The sequence below is a fragment of the Rhinopithecus bieti genome, unplaced genomic scaffold (genome assembly GCF_001698545.2).
Source record: "Rhinopithecus bieti isolate Rb0 unplaced genomic scaffold, ASM169854v2 scaffold_18466, whole genome shotgun sequence".
NCBI lineage: Eukaryota > Metazoa > Chordata > Mammalia > Primates > Cercopithecidae > Rhinopithecus > Rhinopithecus bieti.
Genome location: NW_016809319.1, coordinates 1,198,793 through 1,216,688, shown reverse-complemented (window position 1 = coordinate 1,216,688; position 17,896 = coordinate 1,198,793). Strand labels below are relative to the sequence as shown.

The following is a 17,896-nucleotide window of genomic DNA, read 5'->3' as shown; positions in this document are numbered from 1 at the left end:
TGGGACTACAGGCGCGTGCCACCCTCCCGGCATTTTTTTTCAGTAGACACGGGGTTTCATCGTGTTAGCCAGGATGGTCTCTATGTACTGACCTTGTGATCTGTCCGCCTCGGCCTCACAAGAGCCTGTGTACACTCACTAAATTACTTGTTCCCTTCCTTAGAGGCAGGTAGACAAGCAGAAAACACATTCCTCAAAGAACAGGAATACTTTCCAAAAGTTAAACTTCATCTCCACAATTGTCCCTATGACGTATGTCTTTTTTGAACGGCAATCCTTATCAGTACGAGCAGGTTGTGCATGTGGAATTGATTTAGCATACCAACAGCCTGTGACCTAACTCCTGCATTGCAGTGCGTTGAGCCATGACATTTTGTCCACAACTTGTAATTAACATGGAGCTAAGACACGTCTCAATATCTACAGCTTCCTTTCGGTGACAATTGAGGGGCTCTGAAAAGAGCCTTTTGGGGTTGGACAGACTTTTTGGGGTGATAGAAAAACATTTATGCCCTCTCCCCTCGGATGCGGCGCGCAAGCTGGATGTCTTTGGGCATAATAGTGACGCGCTTGGCGTGAATGGCGCACAGGTTGGTGTCCTCAAATAGCCCCACCAGGTAGGCCTCGCAAGCCTCTTGCAGCGCCATCACCGCCGAGCTCTGGAAGCGCAGGTCGGTCTTAAAGTCCTGTGCGATCTCCCGTACCAAGCGCTGAAAAGGTAGCTTCCGGATTAGCAGCTCAGTGGACTTCTGGTAGCGGCGGATCTCGCGCAGAGCCACGGTGCCGGGGCGGTAGCGATGGGGCTTCTTGACTCCACCGGTGGCCGGAGCACTCTTGCGAGCCGCCTTGGTGGCCAGCTGCTTGCGCGGCGCTTTGCCGCCGGTGGACTTGCGAGCTGTCTGCTTTGTCCGTGCCATTGCTAAGTAGGCCTAACTACTCAACACAGATGAGAGAAAAAAAAAAACTCATCATCCCTGTATTTATAGCTGCCCTCGCGTTCTGATTGGATAGCAGACTGTGGCATGCCACGTCTCACACACGAATTGGCTCCCAGTTTAATCTGCTAGTGAAAGGGAGACATTCCGCCTCTGCTTTGGGTCAAGAAACGTAAAATGGTTTTGATAGCTAAAGAAAAACAAAAACGGAAACAAAAAAAATCCTCCTAAACTCTAGGAATTTTCATGCATCAAAATCCTGTTTAAATGTAAGCTTGAAAAATCTAAACTTGCCTTGCACTATTTGAATTATTGGTTTGACAAAAGTTAAGGAACGTGAAGGGAAAGTGAAACTAGAGTAAATTTTTCAGTGGAGGCATTGAAGGGGATATGAAACTCGAGCGTTGTAGGTATGCCAGTATTTCTCAAATTTAAAAGTACTTAAGAACGTTTTACTAGTTGGCCGACTTTTTCTGTAAAGGGCGATGTTGAGGCATTTTGAGCGTTGCGGACCAGTGTCATAGTTACACAGCCCTTGCATTCGTAGCGGCAAAGTAATCGATACAAGGTAAATGAGACCGAATGTTCCACTGTGACTTGCAAAAACCGGAGGCGTTATTAATTTGGCCGTCTATCAGAGAATACGACACTTTTAACCACTAAGTAATGCTGAAAGGGGCACCGAACCGCAATAAACCTTAGCGACTGCTTATGTAGAATCGCTAATTTGCCAAAACTGCCATACGTTTAGGTGTTCTTAGGAAATTGACTCTTTAGTCTACAGCTTTCACAGATTTCATAGGTGGCCCTGAGAAGCGCCTTTGAGGAATGGGATAAGTAAGGAAAACACTCAGCCGCCAAAACCATAGAGGGTACGACCCTGGCGCTTGAGCGCGTAAACCACGTCCATGGTCGTGACTGTCTTGCGTTTGGCATGTTCCGTGTAGGTAACTGCATCGCGGATCACATTCTCCAAAAACACCTTAAGAACTCCGCGCGTCTCCTCGTATATAAGGCCTGAGATGCGCTTAACGCCTCCACGCCGTGCCAGGCGTCGGATGGCTGGCTTGGTGATGCCCTAGAATATTGTCGCGCAGAACTTTGCGGTGGCTCTTAGCACCTCCTTTGCCCAGACCTTTCCCACCTTTGCCGCGGCCAGACATATCTTGTACCAAATAAAATGCAACACAGCAAGTCTCGCAGCAGTACTTATACATAGTGATAAATCGGACCTGATTGAGAACTCTCCACACCAGCTGCATCCGGTCAGTCAATCGCAGACCTTGCGCCCTGCCAACGACTTCAGGAAAAAAATGGAAAGGGTGGTGCTACAGATTCTGAAAATGATGCCTAATTAAAAGTTACTCAGCTCACCTTGCCCTTCCACGGTGTTTTATGTTGACCACCGCTGCAACGGCATTCCTTTGGCTGGATCGTTGCAGCCTGTTTTTCCTGTCACCTCTTAGCATCGATTGCTCTAGTGCTTTGTGGCTGCTGGAATCAAGTGGCGCCATCTCTAGAGGGGTAATCACAGTCGTTTCGGGCAGTTGTGAAACCGTGTGTAGAAACTGCTTCCGTATAATCTCGAAGTGATTAGCCTGTGGAGTGGCTGACTGCAAAAGACTAAACCTGATGATAGCTCCAAGGTGGGATTCCTCACCTTTCCCAAATTTGGTTTTCTATTCTTTTCCTTACCTTTTATTCTTTCTGTAGCTGTCTTTTCTGTTCGTTTACCTCCCTCGCCGACCACATTTTTGGGGCAAGAACTGACTTCCTGTATTTTTTCCCCCTCATTCCACCTAGAAACACTTCAGGAAGCTGTTTGAGAAAGAAAGGTGGCTTTTACCCTCTAGTTCCTTCGAGTGGTGAAGATGCCGCTTGAGCTCCCTCGTGTTCCTCTTTTCTGTTGAACTAGGAAATCAGCTGTGCCCAGAAACCCTGTCTTTTACATTTACAAATAAAATGCAGGAGGGAAAGACCAAGGATGACTTTATTCCAAGAAAAAGAGTTTTAAATGGCTGGACTCTGTGGCTTAGGCCTGTAATCCCAGCCCTTAGGGAGGCCGATGCAGATGGACCACGAAGTCAGGAGTTTGAGATCAGCCTGGCTAAGATGGTGAAACCCCTTTTCTACCAAAAATAAAGAAAATTGGCCGGGCGTGGTGGAGGGCGCCCGTAACCCCACCTATTCGGAAGGTTGAGTCAGGAGAATCGCTTGAACCCGGGAGGCGGAGGTTGCAGTGAGCCAAGACCTCGCCACTGCACTCCATGCACTCCAGCCTGGGCAACAGAGTGAGACTCCATCTCAAAAACACAAAAAACAAAACAAAAAAACAGTTTCATGTTGGGTGACCTTCCTTACCTAGGTTGGCCCTGCCTTGCCCTGCCTTCCAGCTATCAGATTCCGTTTCTCAGTAATGTTTACTTTTATATTTCAAATGTGTTAGATTATTTACGCCTTTAACAAACATCTAATTCTATTCTAAAAACCAGTCTCTCCGAGTACATTATGAACTACTCTATGATTACTGTATGTGCAAAACATTACATACTTATGTTGTATCAGTTAATCAATTTCTCGCTGAGCTAGGCTGGCCTCTTTTTCCCTTTTTTTTTTTTTTTTTTTTTAACAGAGTTTCGCTCTTGTCCCCCCAGGCTGGAGTGCAATGGTGCGTTCTCTGCACACTGCAATCTCTGCCTCCCGGGTTCAAGCGATTCTGCAGCCTTAGCCTCCTCAGTAGCTGGGATTAGGCACCCGCCACCACCCTCAGCTAATTTTTTTTTTTTTTTTTTTTTGAGTCGGAGTCTCGCTCCGTCACCCAGGCTGGAGTGCTGTGGCCGGATCTCAGCTCACTGCAAGCTCCGCCTTCCGGGTTCACGCCATTCTCCTGCCTCAGCCTCCCGAGTAGCTGGGACTACAGGCGCCGCCACCTCGCCCGGCTAGTTTTTGTAGTTTTTTTAGTAGAGACGGGGTTTCATCGTGTTAGCCAGGATGGTCTCTATCTCCTGACCTCGTGATCCGCCCGTCTCGGCCTCCCAAAGTGCTGAGATTACAGGCTTGAGCCACCGCGCCCGGCCAATTTTTGTATTTTTAGTAGAGGCGGAGTTTCGTCGTGTTGGCCAGGCTGGTCTCAAACTCCTGACCTCAGGTGATCCGCCCACCTCGGCCTCCCAAAGTGCTGGGATTACAGGCGTGAGCCACCAGGCCGGGCCTTTTCCCCTGTCTTTTAACAATGGAACCTAAGTGCTTAAACTTGAAGATTTAAACCCTGTATCTCATGTGGCGCATTAATCTCAGCAAGCCTCTTTTCCAACTACAGAAAAACTAGGCAGCATTTTGAGCCATAAAACAAGGTATTGAATATGTTATTTTATAATTAACTTTTTCAAGATGAAATCTAGAAGCACTGAAAACCCTTATAAGTGCTCCTTTATCTGGTAAAGGAAACTGTAATAAGAAAATAAAATCACTTTTATTTTACCCTGTTAGGCTTTGTAGTTGGGCCCTACAAATTAAATTGACAAAAGACAGATTAACAGGGGAAAAGATTTATTGCTGTGTATATGCATATGGGAGCCTTCACAGAAAGGGAATAAAAGCCCATGGAAGCAGACAGACCCGGGGGTTTGTATACCATTTGAAAGAGGTGGTGGTTTCCTAGGGAAGTAAATTGTGGGAAGGAAAATATAGGGAGTAAACTAATGGAAGATAAGGATTGTCTGATAAAGTATTGTATGCAGGTTCAAGTCATCTCAGGTGGTAAGAATTGTCTCTGCGGGCCATTCTCCTCTTCTGATATAACCAAGGAGGACATCTTTACCAAGGGAAATGTCTTTTATACGTGAAAGGAGTTGTGTTTGTTTTTGTTGCTTCATGAAAGAGAAACTTTTACCATTTTCAGTGCTTTTTCTGTGTCAGCTGTTTCTCAAAATAATCCTTATAGCCAAGTGGTATATTTTGGGGGAGGAATATTCTGGTTGTCTATATAACATCCTGTAAACCAAAAGGTATCTGAGGCAGGTGTCAATCAATTTAGAAAGTTTGTTTTACCAAGATTAAGGATGGGCCTGTGACACAGCCTCAGGAGGTCCTGACAACATGTGCCCAAGGTAGTTGGGGTATAGCTTGCTTTTATACAGTTTAGGGAGACAAAAGTTATCAATCAACATATGTAAGATGTACGTTGGTTCGGTTCAGTAAGGCAGGACAACTCGAAGTGGGGGCTTCCAGGTTAGAAGTAGATTCGAGACAAAAGACTGCATTCTTTTGAGTCATTGAACAGCCTCCCATTGAATACACAATTTAGTCTGGTTCAGTGAATCTGCGTTTTTACATAAATAATAGGGCAGAGGAAGTAATCAGATACACGTGTGTCTCAGGTGAGCCTCAGAAGGATGACTTTGAATTCTCTTTATCCTTTGTCCACAAGGAATTTCCTCATGGGAAAATTGTAAGGGAGGTATGTAGTTTTTTATTATAGCTATCTTATTTAGGAATAAAATGGAAGACAGATTTGCCTGACATAGTTCCCAGCTTGACTTTTTCCTTGGCTTAGTGGTTTTGGGGTCCTGAGATTTATTTTCCTTTCACAATCCTATGAAAGATCTCTGGTTTACTGATTGCCTTGAAAATATTTTGCCCTTGGGCTGGGCGCGGTGGCTCACTCTTGTAATCCCAGCACTTGGGGAGGCTGAGGCGGTTGGATCACCTGAAGTCAGGAGTTCGTGACCAGCCTGGCCAACCTGTGTGAAACTCTGTCTTTATTAAAAATACACACGAAGCGGCCCGGAGCGGTGGCTCATGCCTGTAATCCCAGCACTTTGGGAGGCCGAGGCGGGTGGATCACGAGGTCAGGAGATCGAGACCATCCTGGCTAACATGGTGAAACCCCGTCTCTACCAAAAATAAAAAAAATTAGCGGGGCATGGCGGCAGTCGCCTGTAGTCCCAGCTACTCGGGAGGCTGAGGCAGGAGAATGACGTGAACCCAGGAGGCGGCGCTTGCAGTGAGCCAAGATGGTGTCACTGCACTCCAGCCTGGGCAACAAAGCGAGATTCCGTACAAAAAAAAAAAAAGAAGAAGAAGAAGAAGAAAAGAAAAGAAAAAAGAAAAAAAAATACACACAAAAATTAGCTGGGCATAGTGGCGCATGCCTGTAATCCCAGCTACTCAGGAGGCTGAGGTAGGAGAATTGCTTGAACCTGGGAAGCAAAGGTTGCAGTGAGCCGAGATCACACCACTGGACTCCAGCCTGGGCAACAAAGCAATACTCTGTCTCTAAACAAATAAATATAAATACAAAAATGCTTTGCCCTGGGAATATTTACATTGTTGGGGCTCAGAACATAATTCCCCAAAGTATGGCATATTGACATGCTGTAGCTTCTCAGGAGGCTAAGGCAGGAGAATTGCTTGAACCTGGGAGGCGGAGATTGCAGTGAGCCGAGATCACACCACTGCACTCCAGCCTGGGCGACCTGCTGTTAACCTCTTTTTTGTTATAGTTCAGGCTGTGACCCTTATGGTCTCCCAACTTCTGTGCCCTACAGCATTGACGTCTGTGTTTTTCAGATATGTAATTTTTTTTTTTTTTTTTTTTTTTTTTTTTTTTTTTTTTTTTTTTTTTTTTTTTTTGAGGCAGGCTCTTGCTCTGTCACCAAGGTTGGAGTGCAATCTTACCACCTCAGCCTTCCCAGATCCTGGGACTACAGGTGTGATTAACCACTCATGCCTGGCTAATTTTTATGTTTTTTGTAGAGATGGCGTTCCACCATGTTGCCCAGGCTGGTCTCGAACTCCTGGGCTCAAGCGGTCCACCTGCCTCGGCCTTCCAACGTGCTGGGATTACAGGCATGAGTCACCATACCCAGACCCTTGTAAATTCTGTGTTAAATCATTAAATCAAATACTTTGTTAGTTCTCTTCTCCTACCAGCATGGAAACAAATAGAAGTTTTCTTAATTTAAAAAAAAAAGTTTGTTTCATTTAAATTAAGTACCTTTTAAATGAATCCTTTTTGTTTTCCTCACTTATGATAATGTTAATTGATATGACAGTTGCTCAGTATATCCTTGTTGGTTAACTGGGATATATTGTGTATTCTTTTCACATTAAAAAAGAGTTGTACTGCCTGAGGCAGGCAGATCACTTGAGGCCAGGAGAGTGAGACTAGCCTGGCCAAGATGACGAAACCTTGTCTCTACTAAAAACACACAAAAAATTAACTGGGCATGGTGGTCTGTACTTGTAATCTCAGTTACTTGGGAGGTTGAGGCACGAGAATCAGTTGAACCCGGGAGGCAGAGGTTACAGTGAGCCAATATTGCAGCATTGCACTCCAGCCTGGGTAACAGAGCAAGAAGCTGTCTCACCAAAAAAAAAAAAAAAAAAAAAAAAGTTGTACTTCTACCATGCTTCAAGATTGACTAGAAAAAAAGAAAACAAAAGAAATAAATAATAGAAATTAAAAAGATATTTTAAAAAGAGATTTAAAATATTTACTTTTCCTGGCTGGTCGCAGTGTCCCACGCCTGTAATCCCAGCACTTTGGGAGGCTGAGGCGGGTGGATCACGAGATCAGGAGATCGATACCATCCTGGCTAACACAGCGAAACCCTGTCTCTACTAAAAATACAAAAAACTGGCCGGGCGTGGTGACACGTGCCTGTAGTCCCAGCTACTCCGGAGGCTGAGGCAGGAGAATCGCTTGAACCCGGGAGGTGGAGGTCGCAATGAGCCGAGATCTTGCCACTGCACTCCAACCTGGGCGACACAGCGAGACTCCGTCTCAAAAAAAAAAAAAAAAAAAAAAAAAAAAGTTTTACTTTTCCAAGAGAAATGCTAGCAGTGTTTTCATTTCCATATAATTCCCTCTATGCTTAAGCAAATGAATGCAGTGTGCTTATCTTTTCGATGTTCTGGGGTATGCTTGCTGATCTGCAGTTGTCTCTGACAATTTCTTAATGTCCTTACTTTAGAGTACTGTAACCGCCCAAGGTTGCCCCCTGCCTAGACAGAGCCGATTTATCAATACAGGGGAATTGCAATAAAGAAAGAGTAACTCACGCAGAGCCGGGCATTCGGGGAGTACAGGTTTTTTGTTTGTTTTTTAATAGCGGTAGCAAGGTTTATTGTGAAGAGCGAAAGGACAAAGCTTCCACAGCGTGGAAGGGGACCCGAGCTGGTTGCCCAGGGAGTGCGGTTTTTAAGGATAACTTGGTGGATGGGGAGAAGCCAATGAGCCGGGAGTCCTGACTGGTCAGGGCTGAAAGCACAGGGAGTCGAAGCTGTTTTCTGGCACTGAGTGGGTTCCTGGGTGGGGACCAGAAGATCAGATGAACCACTTTATCGATCTGTGTGGTGCCAGCTGATTCATCAAGTGCAGGGTCTGCAAAACATCTCAAGTGCTGATCTTAAAAGCAGTTTAGGGAGGGTCTGAATCTTGTAGCCTCCAGTTGCATGACTCCTAAACCGTAATTTCAAATCTTGCGGCTCATATTTGCATCTAGTCCCCAGACAAGAAGGAGGTCTGCCCCAGGAAAGGGCTATTATGGTTTTTGGCTTTTTGTTTTTTGAGACGGAGTCTCACTCTGTCGCCCAGGCTGGAGTGGAATGGCGCTATCTCGGCTCACTGCAATCTCTGCCGCCCAGGTTCATGCGATTCTCCTGCCTCAGCCTCTCGAGTAGCTGGGATTACAAGCATCTGCCACCGCGTCTGGCTAATTTTTGTCGTTTTACTTGAGACGGGATTTCACTATCTTAGCCAGGCTGGTCTTGAACTCCTGACCTCGTTATCCACCCGCCTCGGCCTCCCAAAATGCTGGGCTTACAGTTTTTGTTTTTAAACTATAAACTATGTTTCTCCCAAAGTTAGTTCAGCCTATGGCCAGGAATGAACAAGGACAGCTAGGAGGTTAGAAGCAAGATGGAGTTGATGAAGTTAAATCTCTTTCACTGTCTCAGTCATCATTTTGCAAAGGTGGTTTCAGTGTTGGCTTCAATCCTTTTTAATATAGTTTAAAATTTCCATTTGATATGCCACCTGTTTATCTCATTGACACCCAGTTTTGTTTGTTTTGCTCAAGGCTTTAGAATTGGTTGATAGGTTGTGATTTACATGGCTTTTTCCCCCTCTTTGGTCTTCATTCACAAATAGTTTATTTATTAGGACTTCTAGTTCTCACTTCACCTGCTCCAATACACACACATAAACATACTACACACACAAAGACACCCCGCACACGTATATATGTGTGTATATATATAGATATGTGTGTGTGTGTGTGTATATATGTATATAAAACACAATGAGACCCTGTCTCAAACAAAACAAAACACCATTTGCAATTCAGTCTTTTCCTCTTCATTAATTTATTCTCTGAAATCTTGCATTCTACTTCATTGGCCTTTGCCAGGTCAGAACCTTAAACATGAGACATGGAAACATCAAGTTTTCCTTCTTCCTTGGCCTTGCCTCAGAGAAATGACCATCCCTGCTCTCATCCTCAAAGCATCTTTAGCGTTTTTTTGTTTGTTTTTTGGGTTTCTTTTTTTGTTTTGTTTTTTGAAACAGGGTCTCACTGTTGCCCAGGCTGGAGGGCAGTGGTGTGGTCTACGGCTCCCTGCAACCTACGCCTCCTGGGTTCAAGCGATTCTCCTGCCTCAGCCTCCCAAGTAGCTGGGACTACAGGCGTGCACCACCATGCTCGGCTAATTTTGTATTTTTTGGTAGAGACGGGGTTTCACCACATTGGCCACGCTGGCCTCCAGCTCCTGACCTCAAGTGATCAGCCCACCTCATCCTCCCAGGGTGCTGGGATTACAGGCATGAGCCACCGCGCCCCGCCTGCATCTTTAAGCTTATAATGCCTCCAAGTGGTATTAAGACCTATTGAGACGCCAGGTAAGCTTATAGCCCCAGCAACTCCAGAGGCTGAGGGGGTAGTATTACTTTAGCCAAGGACTTCAACGTGTCAGTGAGCTACGATGGCACCACTGCACTTCAGCCTGTCTCTAAAAAAGCAAAACAAAAAGACCAATTAAAGAACTTTGAAGATACAGAATTCACTGCCCTTCTTGACTTCGCTTCCTCTTACCGTGCCATTATTATTATTACTATTATTACTATGATTATTATTATTATTATTATTATTATTATTATTTGAGACGGAGCTTTGCTCTTGTTGCCCAGGCTCCAGTGCAATGGCGGGTGCAATGGCGAATCTCAAGGGATTCTCCTGCCTCAGCCTCCCGAGTAGCTGGGATTACAGGCATGTGCCACCACGCGTGGCTAATTCTGTATTTTTAGTAGAGGCAGGGTTTCTCCATGTGGGTCGGGCTGGTCTCCAACTCCTGATCTCAGGTGATCCACCTGCCTCGGTCTCCCAAAGTGCTGGGATCTCAGGCATGAGCCACAGCGACCGCCCTCTGCCCTCTTGCCTGACGTTTACTATGCCATATGTGCTATATTCTTTGAGTGCTTATGGTTTTGTTTTGTTTTGTTTTTGGAGACGGAGTCTGGCTGTTACCCAGGCGGGAGTGTAGTGGCGCGATCTCGGCTCACTGCAACCACCGCCTCCCAGGTTCAAGCAATTCTTTTGCCTCAGCCTCCCGAGTAGCTGGGACTACAGTCGCAGGCCACCACGCTCTGCTAATTTTTTGTATTTTTAGTAGAGACGGGGTTTCACCGTGTTGCCCAGGCTGGTCTCGAACTCCTGAGCTCAGTCAAACCGCCCGCTTCAGTCTCCCAAAGCGCTAGATAGATATATAGGCGGGAGCCATTGCTTCCGGCCGAGTGCCTACGGTTTTAAACCCGACTTGCAAAACTCTATCAGGAAACCTCTTAGTTTCTCCTGAAAGTCTTTCAACCTATCATTGAAAGGATCAGAATTTACTTGTAAAGAATTTAATTGGCTGGGCTTGGTGGCTCACACCTGTAATCCCATCCTTTTGGGAGGCAAAAGCGGGAATGTCAGAGGCATGTGAACCAGAGCAACTCCATCTTAAACAGGAGCTGGTAAAATAAGGCTGAAACCTCCTGGACAGCATTCACAGACGGTTAAAACATTCTAAATCACGGCATGAGATAGGAGATCAGCACAAAATACAGGTTATAAAGACCTTGCTGATAAAGCAGATTGCAGTAAAGAAGGCAGACAAAATCAAAATGGTGATGACAGTGACCTCTGGTAGTCCTCACTGCTACACTCCCACCAGGGCCATGACAATTTACAAATGCCATGGCAAGGTCAGGAAGTTACCCTATATGGTCGAAAGAGGGGCGGCATGAATAATCCACACCTCGTTTAACATGTCATCAAGAAATAACCGTAAAAATGGGCAACCAGTCTGCTCTACAGAGTAGCCATTCTTTTATTCCTTTACTTTCTTAATAAACTTGCTTTCATTTTGCACTGCGGAGTTGTCCTGAATTCTTTCTTGCAAGAGACCCAAGAACCCTCTATTGGGGTCTGTATTGGGAACCATTTCTTTAACAGGAGGATCGCTTGAGCCCAGGAGTTCAGACCAGCCTACTAGCCTGGGCAACATAGCAATCCTGTCTCTATTAAGAAGTTTTTTTTTTTTTTTTTAAGTTTATTCAAATGAAAACTGGGAATAGCAATTTGGAAAATAGACTCCAGGATCAATGGAATCAATTAGAGCGCCAAATATAAAAGTAAAGATCTTGCTTATATTGATAGAAAACAAAGAAACTCAGTAGAATTTTAAGTTTCTGTGCAAAGTTGGCTTACGAGTTACAATTTGATTAGTTAGAGCTTGTTTTTATTTTCTTCCACATTTAAAAGAGTATATTTAAAATTCCATCTTATACAATATGATAGTCACGAAGTCTTTGTGTAAGATAGAAAACAGAGAAGTTCATCTATAATGACACTCAATGGTGAAGAGATAAGTGGTCTTCCCTGGTGTCCTGTAGTCATTTACAACATTTTACCACAAAAGGCAGATTTATAAGAGAAAAGGCTTACGAATGTGTTAACGTGCACATAGGAGACAACCGCGGAGTTTCTACCCACTTCCCAACTATTATACAGAAGTTTACAAACATTCTTTAGGCAGAAAAAAGTTTACAGAAAGAATGTGCGCTTGGGTCGTAGCTAAACAGGTTAACCGAGGGTTCTGAGAAGAGGGATTCTGTTGAGGAGCAGTAAATGATTACTAGGTAGAATGAGTGGACTGGGGAAAAGAGATTAACTTGTAAATAGTTCTCTTTGGAATTTGAATGCTCCTGGGAGACAACATTATCTTGTGAAAGGGTCTGTTCAGGTATGGTTACACTCTTTTTTTTTTTTTTTTTTTGAGTCAGAGTTTCACTCTTGTCACCCAGGCTGGAGTGCAATGGCGCGATCTCGGGATCTCGGCTCACTACAACCTCCTCCTCCCGGGTTCAAGCGATTTTCCTGCCGCAGCCTCCCGAGTAGCTGAGATTACAGGCATGCGCCACCACGCCCTGCTAATTTTTTGTATTTTTAGTAGAGACGGGGTTTCACCATGTTGGCCAGGAGAGCCTGGATCTCTTGACCTCGTGATCTGCCCGCCTCTGCCTCCCAAAGTGCTGGGCTCACAAGCGTGAGCCACCGCGCCCAGCCCTTTTCTTTTACAGTATGAACTGAGTGGCAATAGTAAGGTTGATGGAGTCTTGAGTTCAGCTCTTGTTTTTGACATTTACTTATATCTTGACCTCAAAAAAGAGAGCATTGGTTAGTATTCATCCACTATATTTTACTTATTCATTGACTTAAATTACCTCTACTTTCATGTTATCACAAATATCACTTTGATGAATATTCTTGATATGTCCTCATATGGGTCTACAGGAGAGTTTTCTTGGAGCATAGGCCTGGGCACAGAAGGAATGGTTCTCCAAAATGTCTTTTGCAAAGCCACCATCACTAAACCACCACATCAGAGTGTGAGTTTCTCCATCTCCCATCCGACACCAAGTTATACCTAGTGCTATAAACTGAAAGTTTGTGTCCTCACAGAATTCACTGTTGAAGCCTAGTCTCCAATGTGGTGATATTAGATGTGGCCTTTGGGAGGCGATTAGGTCAATTTCCCAAGGGAATTATTTACATTTAATCTCTGTTCCCCAAGCCATTTATTCACCCTATTAATTATTTATTGCCCATAAACAAAATTACCTATATTTCCCATCTTTTCTCTCCCTTCTGAAATCAGGCTATTTAAGTATTTGGGCCTTATTGGGATATTGGATGATCACTCAATGATTCTCTCCCATGTATACATCATAACTTCATTTGCCATTTCTCTTATTAACCTGCACTTTTTTTTTTTTTTTGAGACGGAGTCTCACTCTGTCGCCCGGGCTGGAGTGCAGTGGCCGGATCTCAGCTCACTGCAAGCTCCGCCTCCCGGGTTTACGCCATTCTCCTGCCTCAGCCTCCCGAGTAGCTGGGACTACAGGCGCTGCCACCTCGCCCGGCTAGTTTTTTGTATTTTTTAGTAGAGACGGGGTTTCACCATGTTAGCCAGGATGGTCTCGATCTCCTGGCCTTGTGATCCGCCCGTCTCGGCCTCCCAAAGTGCTGGGATTACAGGCTTGAGCCGCGGCGCCCGGCCTAGCTGCACTTTGTGAGTTGATTTTTCAGTGAAACTTCAGATGGCAAAGGGGAAGTTTTTCCCTTTGTTCTCTACACTACTTGTGTAGATTAAAAATTTAATGTAGCTTGTACTAGTTTCCATCTCAGAAAATTCAGAATTTCTAATCTTGTGCAGATAAGAAACCTTATTATTATCAACAGATATATAGAAAAACATGTTTTTTACATTTTAGAACCTTTTTGTTGCCCAGGCTGGAGTGCAGTGGTACAATCTTGGCTCACTGCCACCTCTGCCCAGGCTGGAGTGCAGTGGTACAATCTTGACTCACTGCAACATCTGCCTCATGGGTTCAAGCAATTCTCTTGCCTCAGCCTCCTGAGTAGCTGGGATTATAGGTGGGGATCACTCCATCCGGCTAATTTTTGTATTTTTAGTAGAGACAGGGTTTTGTCGTCATGTTGGCCAGGCTGGTCTCAAACTCTTGACCTCAGGTGTTCCACTCATCTTGGCCTCCAAAGTGCTGGGATTACATGCGTGGGTTACTGGGTCAGGCCTAGAATCTCTTTCATATTGAGAACCATATTTTTGGGAAACAGTTTTTGTAGAATCTCAAGATTCCATTTGAGTGGAAATCTACATAAGCTTTATTTATAATATATTTTCAGTGACTTTGTTTCCTGTCTTGTTTTATACCCTTTGAGGGCTTCATCACTTCTGGGAAGGAGGGAGTGGTTCTGAAGCATTTGTTCTCATCTTTTCTGCCTCCTAAACAAAAATGTTTCCTGTTTTGGAACACAAGATTGGAAAATGTTGCTTTGTGAAGCAGAAGCTAACAGAAATCATAAATATAAAATAAAATAAAATAAATAAATAAATACTGGCCATTAGCAGAAGTGACATCATTAAAGTGATTCGTTTCTGTGTTACTGATCAAACTGTATTATTTCCCAAATCTTGACCAGTGACAAGAGTGACTTCTCAATCCAATCTTATCAGAGAATTTAGGTGTATTTCCCCATTTCTATGAGGGTGAAGGTTGTTTTAAATTTCTGCTTTGATTTCTGAAGTTTCAATAATTTAGTCTCTGGAATTAACCAACAGTAGAAAGATAAACAGGAAAAAAAAAAAAGGCATACAAATTTATTACCTGCATATACACAAGAGCCTCTCAAAATACAATGCTCCAAGAAATGATACTGTGGGCTAGGGGAGGTACCCAAACGCCATTAGGATGTTGATCCCAGCCAGTGTCCAGGCCCTTGCCACTGTTGCCAGGAAGAATCCAAGGACAAGTCAGAAAACAGTGAAAGTACAGAGGTTTACTGCAAAGTGAAAAATACATGCTCAAGGAAGGGAAGTGCAGGCTTACTCAAGAGAGTCAGTCTTGCCCAGCAGTGATTGGGGCTTCTATCTTTGTGGGTTTCTTTAACCAAGGGGTGGAATATTCATGAAAATTTCTGGAAAAGGGTGACAATTTCTCAGAACTGTGGTGCCATCCATTTTTCCATGAAATATGGGTGTTCTCGGAACTGTCATGCTGTTGGTGGGTGTCTGATTTGTATGTTAATAAGTGTATAAAGAAAGAGGTCCCAGGTGAAAGCTCCGTCAAATCCAGTGCCATGTTGGGTCAACTAGGACTTACTCAGCTTGGCAAACATTTCGGTTTTCAGGGTCTTTTTGGCTCCTAGCTTGTGCAGCTATTTCAACAGCTTCCTTTTTGCTAGTCATGTGAAACTGCTGCCTGGAATTTTCTATTCTCTTGTGACCACCCTATATTATTTCTCTCTCAGAAGGGCCAAATAATTGACGTTTTTATACCATTCTGAGACTACAGAAAGAAAAAGGGTCTTGGGACTTCTGGGGGGTTGGAGGAGGTGGTGACACAAGTTGTAGGAGGGTGAGGGAGGAAAGGCAAAGGCACCAGGGGAGGAAAGGCAAAGGTTTTCTTGTTATATAGATAAAGTCTCTCTGGTAATCTCAGAATAGCTGACAGCCTGTGGCAAAGTAGTTTTCTCTCCTCTGAGTCAGTCTTAGATACCTCTTCAGGCAGGAAAGGGGGCCTCAGAGAAAGCCAGTACTTGCATCCACGGTTTACTAATGTAGATATTCTTGATAGATATAAATTTCTTTTACAAAAGAGTTTTTCAAAGCTATTCCTATGTTTGCAGTTTCTCTGAATAGCCATCTTGAAATAGGACAAAGTATACTTCGGGATGGCATATTTTAGTCTCCCACAAGGGGCACTCCACACTAAGATTCAGAGATAAAATCAAGTTCAAGGAGTATTTTTTGTGCACCTAATGTGTTTTCTGGGGCACTGTCCAAGGCCCTAGAATATATTACTGCATTTAACCTTTAAAGCAATCTCTTGAGGAAAGTAAAGTGAAGGAAATAAAAATATTTTACTCCAAAAGATATTTCTTTGACCTATTTTGAAATGGCTGCTTCAGGACCCGCAGACCAATGAGGCCCTGCAAATCAGTCTTTTGTGGGGGAAATTTCCATTTGTTGCCAGGCCTTCCCTTTCTAGTCCTTTCCTGGATCTAGGAGAGATTAACTTAGAGTCTGATACCTTTTTTATTTTTACTTTTTTAAGAGACTGTCTTGCTCTGTCACCCAGGCTGGAGCGCAGTGTTGCAATCATAGTTCACTGCATCCTTGAACTCGGTGGGCTCAAGCAATCTTCCTGCCTCAGCCTTCTGAGCAGCTAGAACTACAGGTGTGCGCTGCAACACCCAGCTTTCTTTTTATTTGTTTTTCATAGAGACAGGATTTTGCTATGTTACCCAGGCTGATCTCAAACTGCTGGGCTCAGGGAATCCTCCTTCCACAACCTCCCAAAGTGGAGGGCATGAGCCGCCACGCCCAGCCTGACAAGAGACATTTACCACCTATTTTTTCTGAGGACTGCTACCTGTGAGGTTTCATCTACATAACAAGACCCCCCACCCCTTGCTAGCCAAGCCTCTTCCTTTCTCCTTCCTATAATCTGTTTTGCCAGGATCCAAGCTTGCATTCTTTCTATAACCTCAAGATGATATATAAATTTCTGTATCTCATTGGTGGGTGGGTCTTCATTTTGAAGTCTCCCGTGTCTATGTGCTAAATACACTTGTATGCCTTTTCTCCTATTAATCAACCGGCCTCATGTCAATGATTTTCAGCGAGTTTCCAGGGACCCAAGGCCAGTGCCCGTTTCACAGTTAAGAATGGCATTTCATATAACCTGTAATCTAATTGTTAGTTATGGGGTTCAGGACATGCTATCCCCAAAGTTCGGCTCCAAAGGACAGCATGTGCAAGGATTTTGGCTTTTCCCTTGAAGCAGATTGACCTTGGATGTACAGATTTCCTCGGAGAAAGTGAGACCCTTTTGTGAGATGGGCCCAGAGAAAAGGACCATCTTAGAAGACAAAGGACACACGAAGGAATCAGAATGAACAAGCCTTGACGAGTTTCCCCCCCAGTTTACCCCTGTTTTAAAGTTGATTTAAGACAGTCAACCAATGGTGTGACAGCTATCCTCCGTGAGAACGTAAGTGGCTCTGAAAAGAGCCTTTGGAAACAAGTAGGAAACCCAAGCTAGAGCGGGGGATTATGCTCGCTCACCACGGATACGACGCGCAAGCTGGATGTCCTTAGGCATAATAGTGACGCGCTTGGCGTGAATAGCACAGAGATTGGTGTCCTCAAAGAGCCCCACCAGATAGGCCTCGCACGCCTCTTGCAGCGCCATCACCGCCGAGCTCTGGAAACGAAGGTCAGTTTTGAAATCCTGCGCGATTTCTCGCACCAGGCGCTGAAATGGCAGTTTGCGGATGAGCAGCTCAGTCGACTTCTGATAACGGCGGATCTCGCGCAAGGCCACAGTGCCTGGCCGGTAGCGGTGGGGCTTCTTCACACCGCCAGTCGCTGGAGCGCTTTTGCGCGCTGCCTTGGTGGCCAGCTGCTTCCGCGGTGCCTTACCGCCGGTGGACTTCCGGGCTGTCTGCTTCGTCCGGGCCATAGTTGAGAAAGCTGTGCTCTGAAAGAAAGCACTGAATGAACAGTGGCTTCTACCAGAATTTATAACGATGATCTGAACCTGATTGGTCAGAACTGCTGTGGGAATAACCTGATTGGTTCTTAGTACTATCTTCATTTGGTTCCTGCCACCTCTTCCCCCGCCAACCCCTCCGCCCGACTGAGTCTCATTCTGTCTCCCAGGGTGGAGTGTGGTGGTGCGATCTCAGCTCACTGCAACCTCTGCCTCCCAGGTTCAAGCGAAAGCTGGGCACTTGCCACAACGCCGCTAATTTTTGAGTAGAGAAGGGGTTTCACCATGTTGGCCAGGCTGGTCTCAAACTCCTGACCTCAAGTTATCCACCCGCCTCGGA

General features: G+C 44.8%; 2 protein-coding genes across 2 annotated transcripts; both read right to left on the bottom strand.

Annotated features, from left to right (window-relative positions):
• Positions 1-450: 450 nt before the first annotated feature.
• LOC108540117 (histone H3-like centromeric protein CSE4) lies at positions 451-17,526 on the bottom strand. Its single transcript, XM_017889090.1, has 3 exons — positions 17,122-17,526; positions 3,700-3,727; positions 451-919 (listed from the first exon to the last, which is right to left on the bottom strand). The coding sequence occupies exons 1-3, from the start codon at positions 17,524-17,526 to the stop codon at positions 507-509; spliced, it is 846 nt and encodes a 281-aa protein (XP_017744579.1). The 3' UTR covers positions 451-506.
• LOC108540154 (histone H4) lies at positions 1,786-2,098 on the bottom strand. The gene is given in 2 exon segments (XM_017889153.1): positions 1,786-2,013; positions 2,015-2,098. Coding segments are annotated over 2 exon segments (312 nt in total).
• Positions 17,527-17,896: the final 370 nt, after the last annotated feature.

What these genes read in the sequence shown, in the direction of transcription:
- LOC108540117 (XM_017889090.1), bottom strand. Translation starts at nt 17,526, where the DNA reads ATGGCCCGGACGAAGCAGACAGCCCGGAAGTCCACCGGCGGTAAGGCA. An exon ending in GTCGTATCCGTGGTGAGCGA is followed by an intron (nt 3,728 to 17,121) that starts GCATAATCCCCC and finishes CTCCGACTCAAA; the next exon opens with AAAAAAAAAAAAAAAAAATT. An exon ending in AAAAAAAAAATTAGCTGAGG is followed by an intron (nt 920 to 3,699) that starts GTGGTGGCGGGT and finishes AGGCCTACTTAG; the next exon opens with CAATGGCACGGACAAAGCAG.